The sequence below is a fragment of the Suricata suricatta genome, chromosome 13, assembly GCF_006229205.1.
Source record: "Suricata suricatta isolate VVHF042 chromosome 13, meerkat_22Aug2017_6uvM2_HiC, whole genome shotgun sequence".
Taxonomy (NCBI): Eukaryota; Metazoa; Chordata; class Mammalia; order Carnivora; family Herpestidae; genus Suricata; species Suricata suricatta.
Window position 1 is genome coordinate 78621017 of NC_043712.1, and position 17468 is coordinate 78638484.

A 17468-nucleotide genomic window follows, 5' to 3' on the forward strand; every position below is an offset into this window, starting at 1 on the left:
GCTCGTGGCAGCCTGCGCCCCAATCTCTCAGATGAAGTTGGGGCCGCAGAGCCTGGGCGCTGCCCCAGGCCCGTAGGATGACTCTAAGCAGAGCAGTCCTGCTCTTTGTCTTTGCGATTAAAGTTGGCTTTAAAAAAAAAAAAAAAAAAAAAAAAAAAAAAAAAGGAAAAAATCTTCCAGCCAATTGCCAATGACTTATTTTGGAGCGACGAGTGAATGGGTTCTCTCTCAACAACAAAATCCCTGAAATCCAAAATTTCCACTGAGAATGAAAAATAAGCCCGGATGGTAAATGGAGTCAAATCTCCCCACAAGTGCAAAGTGTTTTAATTAGAAACTTTCCCAAATACCTGGTGTGAGAATAAAGTAATAGACGGAGGGCTGTATTTTGAAGGTTGCCCATCTAATGGATTCAGATTTCATGAAGGTGCACGAAAATAATTTTATCTGTACGTCCAAAGGATCTCTCATAGCCTACAGGGGTCTAGGTTTTCACTACGGACACAATCAAATGGAATAGAAACTTGTTAACTTCACCTGAAAGGGAGTTCTCAGACCTTGATGTAACAAATACATAGTATATTACATTTTTTAAGATTTAAAATACAAAACTGCGATGAAACTGGAGAAAAAAAGAGCCACTGATCAAGTGACCACTGGGATGCCAGGGGCTGTGGACGCCCCTCAGCTGCTCCCCTCAACAACGCCGTGAAGGATTCTCATTTCACAATAAGGAAATGGAGCTCAATGTATGAAGACAAAGATTTTTGTGAATGTTCTTAGCAAATCTAGGGCTTCAGGCTAAAACCGTGACACTCGTGTTGTCACGTGGCTTCCTTGGGTGGTTGAACCGTTCTTTCATTGTGCTCACTGCTGCTGTTAGACTGTGATGTCCTTGCAGGCAGGCAAAGAACTAAACTTTCAATGGCTTTTGACCATGGCCTGACAAAGGCCCACCAACCACAGTGGTGTTTTAGTCCGTGTGAAAACCAAAATGACTCCTAATACGGCTGAAAGTGTAAGAACAGTTTCCCTTTACAACAACCTACACCGGGGGCGCCTGGGTGGCTCGGGTGGTTGAGCGTCCGACTCTTGGTTTTGGCTCAGGTCCTGATCTCACGAGTGGGGGAGATGGAGCCTTGTGTCCGGCTCCAGGCCGAGCGCGGGGCCTGCCTGGGAGGGTGGCCCTCTCCCTCTCCCTCTCCCCTCCCCCCACTCCCTTACCCACATATGTGCTGTCTTTCCCTTTCAAAAAAAAAAGGTAACATACTCAAAGAATATGAAAATATGCATTTATTACCAACAAAGTGGCACTTCCCACAGAGGTCTTTCCCCCAGTGATACACGTGGACGCACACTACAGCGGGGCAGAATTACATTTTTCACAGATAAAAGATTCGTACTCCAAAGAAAACAAGCACGTGGCCAGAAGACAATCAGAAAACAAAAAGTCTTTACTAGGAACACTAAAAATACTTTGAATAGAGACTCTCTTTAGGCGACTTAATGAAGATTTTGTCATTAAAAATATTTGTCACCTTCAGGTTTTGAATATTCTGTTCATCAGATCAGACTGGCTAGTTTTTACAATTTGTATGTAATTAGAAATCAATTATTGCAGAAAAATATGAAGTTTTAAGTGGCTGAGAATATTATGTTAGGTTTCTTATTCTCTTATTAATACATTAAAATGATACATAATTCTTCCTGTATAGTTCAAAATCCAATGTAAAACTAAATGTCCAGTAGAGAAGTAGAAAATGCTTACTAGCGAAGTATGGAATAAATACTGGCATATGCAAATTGTAATAAACTTGACCACTGGATTTTCAAACACACCTCATTTCAAGCTCCGTCTTCTCACGGATCGCCCGCCGGCAGATCATCATCTCTGGCGCTACTCAGACACGAAGCACATGACAGTAAGCACATTAGGAAAGGTATTTTGGTGTAAAACCAAGTATTAAACAACAAACATCGGGGAACACTGTCCCTTTATTAATGTTAGCGAGTTTTTCAATGTTCATGTGTGTTGTTACACTAGTAAAAATGTTATCTTAAAAGTTTCATAATACATGCATTAGAGAAGGCTGTTTAAAAATTTTTTCAAGAAAAAAAATACCTTCTTAAAGAGCAAATGTCCAAGGGAGAGGATATAGACTTAAGGTTCATTATTTCTTGACCTAATAAGAATATAAATTTTCATGGCTACTTATGAATATACAAATCCCAAACAATACAATTCTTCACTTTATTTAAGCTACCAACTCAAAACAATAATTTTGTCAGGACTGGCACAGATCCAATCCGTGGTTCAGAGCCATGTTCTTGGACTCGTCCACTAGCTCACAAGATTTATTTTTTAAAAGAAGAGAATCATTCTGGCACTGTTAATAGGTGTAACTCAGATAAACCGATGATTCTCTAATTCGTCCCTGCTCAAAGGAAAAGGTTCAAACTAGATTTTCTAGGACAGTGGGGTAGGATCTAGGATCAACACTGTAAGGAAAGGACCTCAAAGCTTAGGTTTTAGAAACATTGTTTTAAAACAAATCAATGCTCTTCTTCACTCTTGATAGAACACTGAGAAATTTCAAATATAAACTGTAGAAACCAGTATATGAAATCTTAAAAAATCCTTCTAAAAATAATTATAAAAATGCTTTTAGAAATTAAAGATGTAAAATACAATTGACTTTAAATTAAAACCAAACCAAACCCCACTCTTTTACAGGGTTATTCTTTAAAAACCCTTAGCACTTGACTTCCCTCCGTCAATCTTTAGGTTGCACGCTGCATCACCTAGTGGCCACCTGGTGGCACTTCCAACAAGTCCTAACCATTTTTGAAGCCCAGTATGTTTTCCCTTGAGATACCAATACAATTAGAGTGTCTACACTCATAAAAAAAATTTTAAAGGCCCATAAAATCACATTTCCTAGTGGAGATAAGGTAATCCTTTTTAATAGGAAGAACTGAATAGACTTGTCATAACTTATTATAGTCTAGACATTTCCATATCAATTTTAAAGAATTAAACAGGACCCTGGGAGGAAACTGTGACTTGAGCTGCAGAGCCCTCCGTAGACTCTGGCGGTGACTGAAGTTACTCTGAAATCCTAGCTCGGGGTTACAGACCCCCTGCACTCGCCCTGCACCTGTGACATACCACAGGCAACCCCTTTTATCATGGGGACCCTGTGATAGACGGTCAGAGGGCCAAGGACTCAAGTGCAACAAACACCAAAGACTAATTTCTACTATGGGATGCGTTCCCCAGAGTTACTATGGTCTCCAACCATCGACCCATTTCCTTTAGCCCCAGGTTTCCAAAAATGACGGATCTCTTAGTCTTGGGTGAATTGCCTTTTATTCAAGTGAGCCACACTTATAAACAGGATTTAACCAGAAAAAGGTCACAGCTGTCACCCTCTACTTTCACTGCGGTTGAGTGAACATGATCCGCCGCCGCCGCCTCTGGAAAGCCTTTAAGTTCCATCTGTTAGGTTCCAGCATATGAGGACCGTTGTAGACAAACAACACTGTCATCTTCTCAGAGTAAGGAAGATTCTGCAGGAGCTGTGTTAAAACAAAGGGGCATATAATGCCGTATGTTAAGTGCAATTTGCTGACCTTACCTGGGTCAAGTCAAATGTTACGTTATTTCTAATATAAATGAAACGTTTCTCAAGTTCTCAAGTCGACATCTACCCTGCCGGGCTGTGGCCCTTCCCTGAGGAGGCGCGCCTGAAGCCTGGCCGAAACAACGATCAACATGCCTTGTCCGTGTGTGCCGGGCCAGGTAAGAGCCTACACCCTCCTAACCTGCCCCTGGAAGTGTGTCCTTCAGAGTCCCTCTGGGATCCAGACTTCGACTCACTCATCCGCAAACACTTCACAAGCAACAAGCAACTTGTGTGGTTTGTGAAAGACTAGCCACCTGAACGTGGGTGACGGGTGGGCATGTCAGGGCAGGGTGCTGGGTAAACACCAGGGCATTAACAGACCCGCCTACCCCGAGTGTGCCGGCCACAGCAGACCGACGACCTACTAGTGGGTAAGAACGCGCATCTAAGATGGAGTCGCCAAGGAAAGTTTTCATGCATGGTTTTTTTTAAGTTTTAAAAATGTTTTATTTTTGAGAAAGAGGGAGAACAAGAGACAGAAGGAGTGCAAGCAGGGGAGGGGCAGAGAGAGAGGGAGCCACAGAATCTGAAGCAGGCTCTAGTCCCTGAGCGACAGGGCCTCAGCACAGAGCCCGATGTGGGGCTCCAACTCACAAACCGGGAGATCATGGCCTGAGCCGAAGTCGGACGCCTAACCGACTGATCTCCTCCAGGCGCCCCTGCATACTTAGTTTTAAGAAGGAAATCCGTTAACCTGAATAAACTCAGCTGAGTTTGCTGGTCTTACAATTCACCCACAAGATGTAACCAGAGAAAATGGGCTGCTATACCGGTTCTAGCTCATGCAAAGTTCTCTATAAGGATGATTCTGCTTTTGTCAAAGTTAACGTGAGGAGAGAAGATGCTGGTGTAACTTGTGATGTCCTCTGGGCCAGGGCAGTGGTGCTGGTGGACAGGGAAAGGCAAGGGCAGCGCCGACCCGAACGGCAGCTCCGGTTCTGGGCGTGTCAGCTCTGCCCCTTGTAAGAAGTGCTAACAGAGGAACCTGGCTACAGAAGGAATGCGTGCCAAAAGCAGGGAGGAAATCTTGGTTCTAGAACATAATTCTATGCCTCCTACGTTTCTCCTCGCAATGATAAGGTCTCGGATTAAGTATGTCACTGGAACGTGTCCCCTTGAGGAATATAAATACTGTCATCCTTGGAGTTCCCTGGTTGGGAGTGTGTCTGCTCGCCTGGATGTCCTGGGCCATAATCCGCTAGGTGACGGAGCCGCAGGGGACCCGGGAGTCACGTGAGCTCTTGCAGATGGCCGTGCACTTACCTTCGGTGTAATAAAGAAGTACTGAGAGGTGTTTTCTTTACAAGCAGTATTTACAACCATTTCAAACACTCTGCGTTCATTGATGGGGTCCATTCCCTACGCGACAATAACAACGATTACGTTCCCGGCGGCCGCAAGGTGCCAGAAAGCCCGGGGGAGAGGACAAGCGCCGCACCTGATTGATCTCGTCCACCACGCGGAAGGGGCAGCGGTTGAGCTCCTGCAGCGCCATCAGGTACAGCATGGTGGACACGCTGCGCTCGCCCCCGCTCTGGTGGTGCGGCGTCAGCTCGTGCAGCTGCGTGCTGCTGCGGAACTTGACGCGGATGCGGATGCCGTACTTGTCGTAGTCCTCCTGCGGGGCGCACAGGGGGTGAGGGCGGGGCTCCCCGGCACCGCGCGCTAGCGTTCGAAACAGACGCGTGGATGCGCTAGAGGGGCCTGCAGGCTCAGGTCAGCGGATGTCAGCGGGTCCCCGCAGAACCCCAGGCCTGCGGACGGCAGCTGGCTGTGACACTGTGCTGCTGGGGTTTGTGTGCAGAGACAGAACGGATCTACAGTCCCCGCTTCACGGAACAACTGTGAGGATTAACAATCATCCTGTCTCATCCTCTTCAATTACTTAAAAGTAAATCCCAGTTCGTCACGTGATGTATTTCTGAATGGAAATTATTTTACCTACACTTTGCAGCGGCACAAACTTACAGCTCAAAAATTTAGTAACAAATTTCCAAGTAGTTTCATTCCTCTGTACTCTCTCTTGCTAAAAAAGGAAACCGCGAATCCACTGTATTTAGTTGAGTTTGCCAATCTGCTTAGGAAGGTTGTAACGTGGACAGCGGTCAATTCGTAAACCATTCACGCACAACTGAATAACCATTACCTACCTGGATAGAAGAAGTTAGTAAGGTACCAGTGACCTATCCCAAATGTCTCTCTCACACTCACACACACGTGACCGTGATGGACCCCACAGCTGGTGTCTTCCTTCCTTTGAATGATTTTGTAGTAAGCAAATGGTCCCAAGGATGAGGGTAGCCAACAGCTCACACGAACGTCCAGCACACACGTAAGATCACTTGCCAGGAAGCACCCCTGAGTGCAACGTTACCTCGTTTTCTGTATGCAGATCCACTTCGCCAGCGCACTGCATGGAACTAAAAAAATTGCTGAATTTTTCATTAATTTTTTCTACGAGCTCCTTTAAAGGATTGAGCCACCTTTCTTTCACCTGCAGATAAATCCAACAGAAACACACAAAGTATTACTATGTTCTGATAGAAGACTGTCCCCAAGACAAAGCTAGTCAGGAGGACATGTGTACCTGTTCATGTGACGTCACTGTGCACTGTTCTGTGACCCTGTGGGATAAATGATAGCACGTGACAGGAGAAAAGATAAAGGTTAAATAATCACCTGGGAAATGTTTTCCCTGTATGTATCCAGTTCAACTTTCTTTATCTTTAGTTCCTCCGTTAATTGCTCTATTTCTTCTTCTCTTTTTGTGTATTCCTCAACGATCTGCCAGGGGAAAAAAATTATTGAAGACAAACCTAGCAGAGGATAAAATTACAGGAAAAAGTACATCAATTGAAACGTGAGGGGAAAGCGCCCATGTGTCGCACTCACTGGTTGTATGCAACTCATTTATGTTCTCCTACTGAAAGTGTTTTTTACCCTCAGAAAAACAGACCCTGCAGTATTTCAGGTCAGCCCCACTATTCTTTTTATAAAGGGAAGGCACAGAACAGTGTGTTCCTTAGGCAGAGTCTGTTTAAAATTCTAATAGATTCAGAATCTGGCATTTAAAGCACATTGTTCCTGCTGTCTAGCTTATTATCACCAAGAGCTCTAGTACAGAGTGGGCGGCCAGCGCCGGGGGAAGTGTGTGCACGCGTGCGCATGTGTGGGGGGGGGCGTGGGGAGGGTGGCGGTGCCCGCTGTAGGGAAGACGCACTGTGGGATTCAGTCCTGTGAAGCAAGAAGCTCTGGATCTTTCTTCGGTTAATAAAGCATCAATTTCATCCAATGTGTTTGGAAGGTCTTGAAAAGCCTAAAGAAGAAAAAAACGGTCTATTACTAAGAGTATGGCAAACGCAGTTCAATTCGGAGAGTTAAATGTTCTGCTGAGTGAGTTATCTACTACGTGTTCACGGCATGCTAGCATACAAGAAATCAAAGGAATTAAATAGGGTTTGGGGCCTTCAAAAAGCTTACACTTGAGAAAACACAAGACACAGTGACTGAGTAACACTGGGTAGCACTGGCGGAGTACTGATGTTGGGTACTAACAGAAGCGGCACGCAGCAGACAGACTGAGGGGGGGGGTCAGTTCATGCTAGAGGCGCTACAGGAGAGTTAGGAGAAGGGAAGAGGCCTCGGCTTCATCTCGGGGCCTTAGAGCAAGTAGCCAGGGAAAAGCAAGGCAGAGGGGAGACAGGAGCTTGGAAAGAAGAATGAGCGTGCGTACCATGGGGGGTGAGGAGTTGTGTCCATTTGGAATGGTGGGTACTTGCTGAATTGGTAGAATGGGTCCAGAATATGTGGGGCATTGAAAGAGAGCAAGAAGTTAGAACTTGACACTGTCCTTCTGAAGAACGACAAAAGCATCTTAAGAATCCAGTTACCCTGACAGCAGACCTTCACCCCAGTACAGCTGCCCCTCGAACAACACAGGGCTGGGGAGGCCGACCCCCCACTGCGCAGTCAAAACAGATGTGTAACGTCAGACTTCCCTAACACAGAACTGCCCAGCGTACTCCTGGCCGGAAGCCTGACCAATAATGTCAACAGGGGATTACCACGTGTTTTCTGTATTACGTGTGTGACATACTGTACTCGTGCAGGGAAGGAGACCAGAGAAAAGGAACTGTTAAGGAAAACAGGACAGAAAAATATGGGTCTGCTTATTGGGGAAAAAAATCCACATACAAGTGGACCTGCGCAGTTGAAACCCGTGTTGTTCGAGGGTCACCCGTACGACCTTCGGAGTCCAGGCGGTAGAGACAAGTCAGAGCAGACCCGTTGCTATCTGGGAGGGAAGCAGAACATGGTGTTGCTAGCACAGGCTGCAATGTTCACAAGGTATAACATACAAAACAGATCTTAAAACTCTGAAAAAGATCCTGAAATATTACATTAATATTTTAGGTTTTTTAACTGTTGAGAAAGCAGTTCAACATCTACAGGTCTTCACATGTGAAGTATCTGTTGTTAAGACTTGTCCGCCGAGCTTTCAACCTGTGCTTAACATGTGCTGGGTGTCTTCACCTGACTCCCTACCGGGCATCCTAAACCTCAGATGGTCACACAGAAACCTTCATTTCCTGTACCCTCCCCACCAATGTGAGCAAACCTACTTGGCCTTTGGTCTTCCATCGTCTCAGTCAACTCAGTCAACGGCAGAATGTAGGGGCTGGTTTTCTCTCTCACCCTCCACCTCCAATCTGTTAGCAAGTCCTGCTACTGTCAGTAACAGATCCTCGATTTGGCACACTTCCCTCTGCAGCCTCCCACCGTGATGCCTGCCGCTAGGATCTCTTGCCTGGTCCACAGCAATGATCTTCTGAACGTTCTCCTTGTGTCTGTTCCGTGTCCCGACGTGATTCTCTACCTGGCAACTAGAGGGCTCTCCTACACGCCCGCCGGCCCGACCCCTCTTCGTGATCTCCTAGTGGGTTCCGTCGCAAAACAGAACCAAACTCCTCCGGTGGGCTCTAAGACACTACGTGGTCTGACCTGGACCCTCGTTTACGCCGGATTACAGTGTTGCAGCCTGACGGGGAGTCCTTCACAACGAAACACGCTGTAAACACTTCTGCCCAGGGGCAGTTTCCACTGCCTGGAATAGCTTTCTCCCCAAATGCTCATTTGATTGACTATTGCTTCTCTGCATTCAGGAATCCTCTAAAATAGTATCTTCTCAAAGGAGCCTTCCCTGACACTCTATCCTCTTACCTTGTTTTATTCCTCTTAGCACTTCTCGATAATCCAACATTATCTATTTGCTTTTTAATTCGTTTGTTTGCCCCACCCTCCAGACTAGAATGTAAATTTCAGTAGGGAAGGATCTGTCTTGTTCAAGGCCTGATATATCAGGAACGTTTTTAATATATGAATTATCTTCTCATTTTGTTTCTTTCAAAACCGGTACAACTTACCAAGGGTGGAACTGTCCTGCTACTCTTAAAAGACAAACAAACCTACCTACAGCTATTGTACTGATATTTATTTCTTTTAGAATTAAACGTACTTAGGAAAAAGCCCTAGTATACTTTTAGAAATAGCCACTCAATTTCTTCTATCTACTAAATCTCCATTATGTACTCTAATAGACCCATTCTCTATGGTATCTGTGTCTGATACAGTAAAATCTTTGAGGATTTGAAAATTATAATCAAATGAGGTTTTCTCCAGTTCTATTTATATCTTTAGAAGATATTTCATTAGTTATTAAAACAGAGATTAGGGGCATTGTGTGGCTCAGTGGGTTAAGTGTCTGACTCTGGCTCAGGTCACGATCTCACGGTTGGTGAGTCCGAGCACCGCATCAGGCTCTGTGCTGACAGCTCAGAGCCTGGAGCCTGCTTCATAATCCATGTCTCCCTCCCTCTCTGCCCCTTCCCTGTTCGTGCTCTGTCTCTATCAAAAAAACATTAATAAATAAGTAAATAAAATAGAGATCAGACATTATTGAAATAGGGAAATACACATTTTACTACCTACTGCAATTAAGATAAAGTACTTTACCTAAATACTTTAAAAATAGTTTTCTATTTTATTTTGATATTACTCTATGAGAAGAAGGTATGCTGAGCAAGGTGTGATCCTTACTTGACAGATAAAACTTAGGGCCATGGGGCCCCCCCAACTAATGGTAGAACTTGAACTAGAGGCAGCATCTCATTTACTAACTGGACAATATATTAGCACATAAAACACACAAAAGGAAAGGCTCCTTTCTCCTGTTCTTACCAACAGATGTTAGCCCTAAAGATCAAACCATAAATACCCTAATTTCCAGAAAACCATTTTCACTTTCTTTTTCTAAATATCCCTTCTATTTACTGTTTCTTATAAACCAATTACCAATGCTATGTGTCCATAAATAAATTATGCTCCATCTCCTGCCCCCACCTCTTAAGGGTAACTTGGGGCGGGGGGGGGTGGGGGGGGGGAGCCTTTTATAGGAAGAATGACTGTCCTGCTAGTGATAATGCAAGGTGACAGCAATGACGGACTGCTGTCCAAGTTTGAAGACAGTAAAGAAAATCCATTAAGCACAACTACATACATATTCAGCTTACAAATGGGGGGAAATCCCCTATTTCTTTGAGCACATTGTTTTTCTCAGCACATTACAATGCCTACACACTTCAAGCTTAATAATAATAACAAGGTGTGGAGTACATGAACTTGTAGCCTTATACACTTTTTATACTTACTGTCTGGTACTCCTCAGGGACGGTTTGCTCTGCGCCCAGGTTGCATACTTGCCTCGCTCTCCTCATCAGTTCCTTGCATTTCTGCAGTAACCTCTGTCTGCTTTCATCCAGCTCGATGAAATGTTGCTATCGCAAGAAAACAGTTTAGACAATTTGTAGGTTACTGTTAGAGGACCATTTTATTAAATGACCACATCATACGTGTACCTTGGAGGCGCTGTGCATTCAGTTCCAGAGCACCTCAATACAGTCATTATCACAATAAAGCAAGCCCAATGAATGTTTGGGTTTCCTATATAACCAAACACACACGTGTGTGTGTGTGTGTGTGTGTATACATACATATACACATCTACATACATACACAATATATATAGTGTGTGCGTGTATACACATATACATTTATATATGTTACATGTACTATAGTAAGTGTGCAACAGCAGTATCTAAAAAAACCATGTACATACCTTATTTAAAAAATAATTTTATTGCTTAAAAAAAAAAACCGCTAACCACCATGTGAGCTTGCAGCAACCCCCCCCCCCGCCCCCCGCCCATCACAGGTCACCTCGACAGACAGAATCATGAAATGTAATGCAAATCCGAAGCACCGCAGCACAGTAAAAAGAGCAATAGCTGAGGTGTGCCTGATAACTTATAAATTATGGAATTTCAATTGATGAACAAGTCATCTAAAACCCATACCTCCAAAACCCTCACAGCTTTTTTTATTAGAGAGTAAGTTTGAACTTAAACTTTAAAATATATCAGCACACAGTGACATTTCTCTAATCCTTAAGACGTCTGAAATTTAAATTTGCTTTCTTCTGAAACAGTTTAACTTAGCTATGTATAATCATGCTCTAGTAAAATCTGAAATACACAGTACATAGTTTTCCTATCTGAAAGCTCAGCACTCAAATGTAAAAAGAACCTTTAAATAGTGTTTGGTAGTTTTCCAAGTGCCTTTCATGTACTTATCATTTATTCATGGACCCATTCATTCCTTCACCAGATAATTACTGGGAATCCATTAAATAAATGTCAGTATTTTATTATACACCGAACAGAGAGGTGAATAAGGAGAAAACTACACAAAATTATTAGCAGGAAAGAAACAGCCACTGTTTATTGAAAGCTTATGCGCATCACATACGGTTCCCTTCTCACAATACTGTACAATGATATTATTCCCCATTTTGCACATTAAAAAAAGAACTAAAGCATCTTGGCCATGCTCACACATTTGGTCGCAGGCTGTCAGGCTTCATATCCTCGCCTGCTTCTAGAACGCATGCTCCCTCCATTATGGCATCAGGCCTCTCGGCATGTGGGGGGAAGGGAGGGGAGAACACGGCCAGGCCCGCGGGTCACACCGGCTAGGGCGGGGGAATGCTCTCCGGGCACAAGGAGGAAACCACTGAGGAGGCGGCCTCGGAAAGCATCCAGGACAGCTGATGGCAAATGTGAGGGCAGGAGAGCCTCCTGAGAGGCTGACTTAGGGAAGGAGAAACCTCCCGTCGCTGAAGGAGGGAAGGCTGTAAAACACCAGAGTGACACAGGAGGCAAGAGCCAGATGTCCAGTTTCTGTGTGACGAGGAGGGCGTGGTGGACCGCCTTCTGCAGGCCAACTTGCTTATAACCACCATCCTGGGTGCTAATTCACTCCTCGCTACAGTCTTAGAGAAATGTGGCATCTTTTTTTTTTTTTTAAGTAGTTTATTGTCAAATTGGTTTCCATACAACACCCAGTGCTCTTCCCCACAAGTGCCCTTCACCATCACCATCACCTCTTTTCCCCCTCCCCCTTCCTCTTCAACCCTCAGTTCATTTTCAATATTCAATAATCTCTCAGGTTTTGCATCCCTCTCTCTCCCCAACTCTCTTTCCCTCTTCCCCTCCCCCTGGCCCTCCATTAGGTTTCTCCTGTTCTCCTGTTCGACCTATGAGTGCAAACATATGGTATCTGTCCTTCTCTGCCTGATGTATTTCGCTTAGCAATGCAGCATCTTTTTTACATATGGCTCAGGGATATTAAGAAACTTGCTCAAGTTAGAGCAAGTGAACGGCCTCCTAAGAAAACCGGTCTAGTCTGCCCTTTCTGTTAAACCTCAAACTTTGATCTGTGCACACAAAAAACTAGAGTGGGGGAGGGGTGTGTGAAGACTGTTAAGACAGCACTGATGCCCGGCCACGTGGCAGATCTAGGGCAGAGGCCTGGACGTTTGTATTATTAACAAGGTACTCAGGTGATTTTTATGCATAGAAGCTGGATAGCAAGTTAACTAAACCAAGACGAAAGTCAAAAGAACACATGACGAACAGAACTGAAAATACACAGCCAGCCTGATGCTAATCACTTGGTACTATAGTCTCTATCCGAGAGAAATGGAAGAGAATGTTCAAGACTCCCTGTCACCCTTGCTCTCCGGGCAGATCACACAGCAACAGTATAAACAAGGGCCAGAGAGAAACCAAACACTCCTGGACTCTTCCATTCCTGCTTCGTATTCCTCTGGGCCTTGACAAAATAAAGCATCAGGACATTCCAGCAAAGAAATACAGGAGTCCAACATCGAGGCCTTTGGGCTTCGGAAAACTTCACTCAAAAGTTGCCTAATTAAATCTTTCTCCCAGAGAAAAATGGTTTTTTCTCAACATACACGCTTGTGACATACCTCTACACATAGCACCTGTTTCCCCCACCCCAAACCAGAATTCACATGGAGCTATCTTTGTGGGGAGCGTACAACTATGTAAGATGATGTTGTGAAGCCAGACTAGTGAAAAAGACTTTAATGAGAATTTGCTTAGAGTCTAGCCTTTAATAGTTAACAGGCAACAAACTTTTCATCTGTGTAAGACCTAAGGGAAGAAAAAGGCAAATATACTAACTGCGGCTCACCAACATCTCAGGAAGGGCTACTCTGTAGGTATACAGTCAGAAAGAATAAGCATTAGCTTTTCTCTGAAATTCTTTGAGAAAGTTCAATGGTCATGAACTGTGTCCAAGGACATTAAACAAGGAATAACTTCTCTAAGAGGGCCCTCTAGTGGGACAAATCAGAACTGTTCACAGAATTTCTTACCAATAGCATGTTGCACATAGAATCTACAGATAAGTATTCTATTTGGCCTTTTGGGAACATTTCCTGTATGAAAGAAATCAGAGTTCTAAGTCCTATGGACTTCTACTAGAATATTCGTAAATAAAAACATTGCTTCCTCAATTTTCCTCTAATATAAAGATAAGCATCAAAGCTCACACCACTGTAACGGATTTCAAGTTCAAATGTTACCTGTAAGTTTTAGTAGGTATCAGATAGAATACATAGTTTAGAATAATGAAAAGATAGTGGTCTTGACTAATACACAAGATTGTAAGTTCTATTTCAATCAAATAATAAACTATGAGGTAATGGCAGTAATACTATTGACTTGTTAAATGGTTCCCCCTTACCCCAAAATAGATCTCCCTTAAATTAAAAAAAATAGTCTCTGAAACTGTTTTGCAGGCGAGGGAAGCAGGTACCCAAAGAGAAGATGAGATAAAAGAACAGAATGATACTAAACTGAATGATCACAATACTGCTCAAGTCAGCCAGGTATGTTAATACCTATGGCTGAAGACAAACCAGAGACAGGAGTGGGGTTAGAAAACCAGGGTGTGGTTTAAAAGCAAACAAACATTTATGGGTGGATCATAGAGCAGATAGACATTTAGCACTTAAGACTCTCTCCTAGGGTTTTCCAAAGTGGTTACCCTCTTGAAATCGCGACCAGCATGTAGCTGCTCGCCAGCACGTCGGTCCGGTCCATCTTACAGTCTGCCGTTCTGTGCGTGTGTGGGGATCGCCCATTAGAACCTTAATGCACACGCCCTGCTGCCTGATGATGCTGAGCATCTTTCCCTGTGCGTATTTGCTGTGTATTTTCTTTAGTGAAGATCATGCTAAAATCTTCCGCCCATTTTCTGAGTAGGTTGTTAGTCGTCTTAGTATTGATAGTCATATAAAAATTCTTTCTATAGTATGCATCAGGGGTCAGCAATCTTTTTCTACACAGGACCAGTGCGTAGGTATTGGAGATGCTGAGGGCCCATATGTCATCTTTTAAAAAATGCAAAAACGGGGGCGCCTGGGTGGCTCAGTCGGTCAAGTGTCTGGCTTCGGCTCAGGTCATGATCTCACAGTTCGTGGGTCCGAGCCCCGCGTCGGGCTCTGTGCTGAGAGCGAGCTCGGAGCCTGGAGCCTGCTTCAGATTCTGTACCTCCCTCTCTCTCTGACCCTCCCCTGATCGCGCTGTATTTGTCTGTCTCTCAAAAATTTAAAAAAACATTTTAAAAAAATGCAAACACTACTAGCTGGTAAGGGTTTTGTATAAGCAGAGGGTAGGCTACATCTGACCTCCGTGCCAGCCCTTGATGGTCACTTCCTTTGTTAGTTGGTCACACATACGTTGTTTGTAGCCTGCCCTTTAACAGCATCTATTGATAACAAGTTAATTTTGTTGAAGCAAAAGTTGATTCCTTTTCCCTTACGTAGTTCATGCTTTTTGTGTTCCATTTTATTTTGCTAAAACCAAGATCACTTAAGATTTTTCTTTCCTTCAGAAAGCTTTTAGCTTTAGTTCTTAAGTCTATGACCCACTTATATGCGGTATGAGGTAAGGGTTGTGGCTCATTTTTTGTATACGACCATTCCATTGTTCTGGCTCTATTTTTTTAGACTATTCTTTCTCCATTGAATTGCCTTGCCAAAAAACAATTGACTATATATGTGTGAATCTATTTCTGGATTCCCTATTCTCTTCCACTGAGCCATGTGTGTCTATTTTTACCCCAATACAATGATGTCTTCATTACTGCAGCTTTCTTTATAAGAAGTCTTTAAATTAGGAAGGGTGAGTCATGGAATTCGTTCTTTTTCAAAGTTCTTCTAATAAGCTTGTCAATTTCTTAAAGCCCTGCTGAGAATTTTATTAAATCTATAGATTTGGGAGAGAACTGACATTCTAACAAATCCTGATTCTATTATCCATGAACACAATGATTCTCTCCATTTACTTACGTCTTTTTTTAATTTCAGCAAAATTTTCTAGTTTTCGGTATACAGACAGGTCTTATAAATGTGTCTCAAAGCATTAAATATTTTTGAGGCTATTAAACACAGTGTTGTTTGTAAACTTCCATTTCCAATTGTTCACTGCTGGTAGATGGAGCCACAACTGATTTTGAACTTCTATACTGAACTTGTACCCCGCAGCCTTGCTAAATGCCCTAATAGATTTTGTAGAGTCCTTAACATTTTCCACAGAAATGCTGTTCGTCTGAAATAGGTTTTTGTTCTCGACTATTGCACTGGCTACAAGACGGGACAGAAGAGAGTCGTGAGCATTTCCTTGTTGCCAGTCTTCAGGAGAAAGCTTCCCTTCCTTCACCAGTGAGCCTGACACCAGCTAACGGTTTGGGGTGAATGTCCTTTGTAAGCTGGATAAAATGTCCTTCTAGTCCTAGATGCAGAAGGTTTTTATCATAAAAAGGATGCTAGATGTTGGCAAGTGTTTTCTCTGTATACGGTGAGATGATCATCTGGTTTTTGTGTCTTGTCCACAATGAATTTCCAAGCATGAGATCAACTTTGTACTTCTGGGATAAACTCATTTGGTTACGATGTATTACTCTTTCACATACTGTTGGACTTCATTTGCTAACTTTCTAAATGTGCTCATCTTTTAAAAAGAATTTTTGCATCTAAGGTTCATGAGTGATACTGGTCTGTAGTTTCCACGGTGTGGGGAACGCTAGCATCCTAGTGTGTTAAGAAGTATCCCCGGGCTATTAATTCTTCTGTTACATGCTTGGGACTAGAGCTTTCCTTGTGGCAAGGTTTTTAAGTACAAATTAAACTTCTTAAGTAAATAGAGGGCTATTCTAATTAGCCCTTCTTCAGGAACTTATTTTGATAGTTTGTGGTTTCTGAAGTTTGCCCATTTCTTCTGAACAAATTTACTGCCAGAAAGTTGTTCATCATAGTCTCCTGACCCCCGCTCACCATGTGTAAGCCCTGCAGTGCTATGCCTGATCTCCCACTGGTTTCCTGCCCCCCGCCCCGTGGCCCGGAAGCTCTCCCGGAGGCAAGCTGACGCAGCCACGGGGCTCACCTTGCACTGTTCCTTCTGTCAAAAATCATGGTCTTGTGCTGCCTGTTACCCAGCGTCTGCACATGACTGAAACATACATTTGATCCCAACTTTTAAAGTGACAGGGTATGTATGGCCCCTGCTATTTCATCATGGCCAACAATGGAAGCTTTTTTTTTTTTTATGGTGGACAATTTCAACAGTCTACGAAAGCACAGGGAACAGTATAATGAACCTTCATGTACCTATCATCCAGCTTCCACAATTCTCAATTCATGACCAAGACTGTGTCATCCATGCTCCCTTCCCGACAGTCCCCTTCCTGGAGGGTTATGAAGGAATTCCAACATTCGGTTTCCTTCATAAATATTACAGGAACGTATTTCGAAAAGATGAGACTTAAAAAAACAAAACAAAACACAGCCATATTATTAAACCTAAAAATATTGTCCATAAACTCTAATATTACCAAATAGTGAGTCAGTATTCAATTATGCCTTAGAAATAAATTTTTTTTTTTTGCAATTGCTTTGTTCAAATCAAAATCTAAATTCTGTCCACACACTGTATTTGGTTAATATGTTTTTAAGTATTTTTTAACTTCTAGGTTCTCTCTCCCCACCCCCTTTTTTTCCTTAGTACTGCACTATCCAATGAAGTAGGTACAAGTTCTACATGGCCAGTAAACATTTAAATTGTGGCTGGTGTAACTGAGAAATTAAATTTTTAGTTTAATTTAAATTAACTTAAAAACCAATACTCCAGCTATTAGAAAATGTTTAGTTAGAACAACTGGAGTATATAAATTTACGTTTTTAAAAACTGTAAATTTGGGGGGGGGGGAGGGCCGCAGAAGGAGAGAGAGACCGAGAAAGAGAATCCTAGCAGGCTCCATGCTCAGCGTGGAGCCCAAAGCAGGGCTCAATCCAACGAC

General features: G+C 43.3%; 1 protein-coding gene across 4 annotated transcripts in view; it reads right to left on the reverse strand.

The window, feature by feature from the left end:
* Positions 1–1275: 1275 nt before the first annotated feature.
* Positions 1276–17468, reverse strand: part of SMC5 (structural maintenance of chromosomes 5) — a 90682-nt gene continuing 74489 nt past the window's right edge. For 2 of the 4 annotated variants that reach the window (XM_029919777.1, XM_029919775.1), the window contains 8 exons: positions 10394–10519; positions 7420–7464; positions 6907–7002; positions 6366–6470; positions 6061–6180; positions 5125–5304; positions 4950–5045; positions 1276–3579 (listed from right to left, as the gene is read on the reverse strand). In XM_029919777.1, coding sequence (XP_029775637.1) covers positions 3439–3579; positions 4950–5045; positions 5125–5304; positions 6061–6180; positions 6366–6470; positions 6907–7002; positions 7420–7464; positions 10394–10519 — 909 coding nt within the window. In that variant the 3' untranslated portion in view covers positions 1276–3438. The remainder of the gene's footprint in view (positions 3580–4949; positions 5046–5124; positions 5305–6060; positions 6181–6365; positions 6471–6906; positions 7003–7419; positions 7465–10393; positions 10520–17468) is intronic. The other 2 variants (XM_029919776.1, XM_029919778.1) reach the window with 1 other exon arrangement.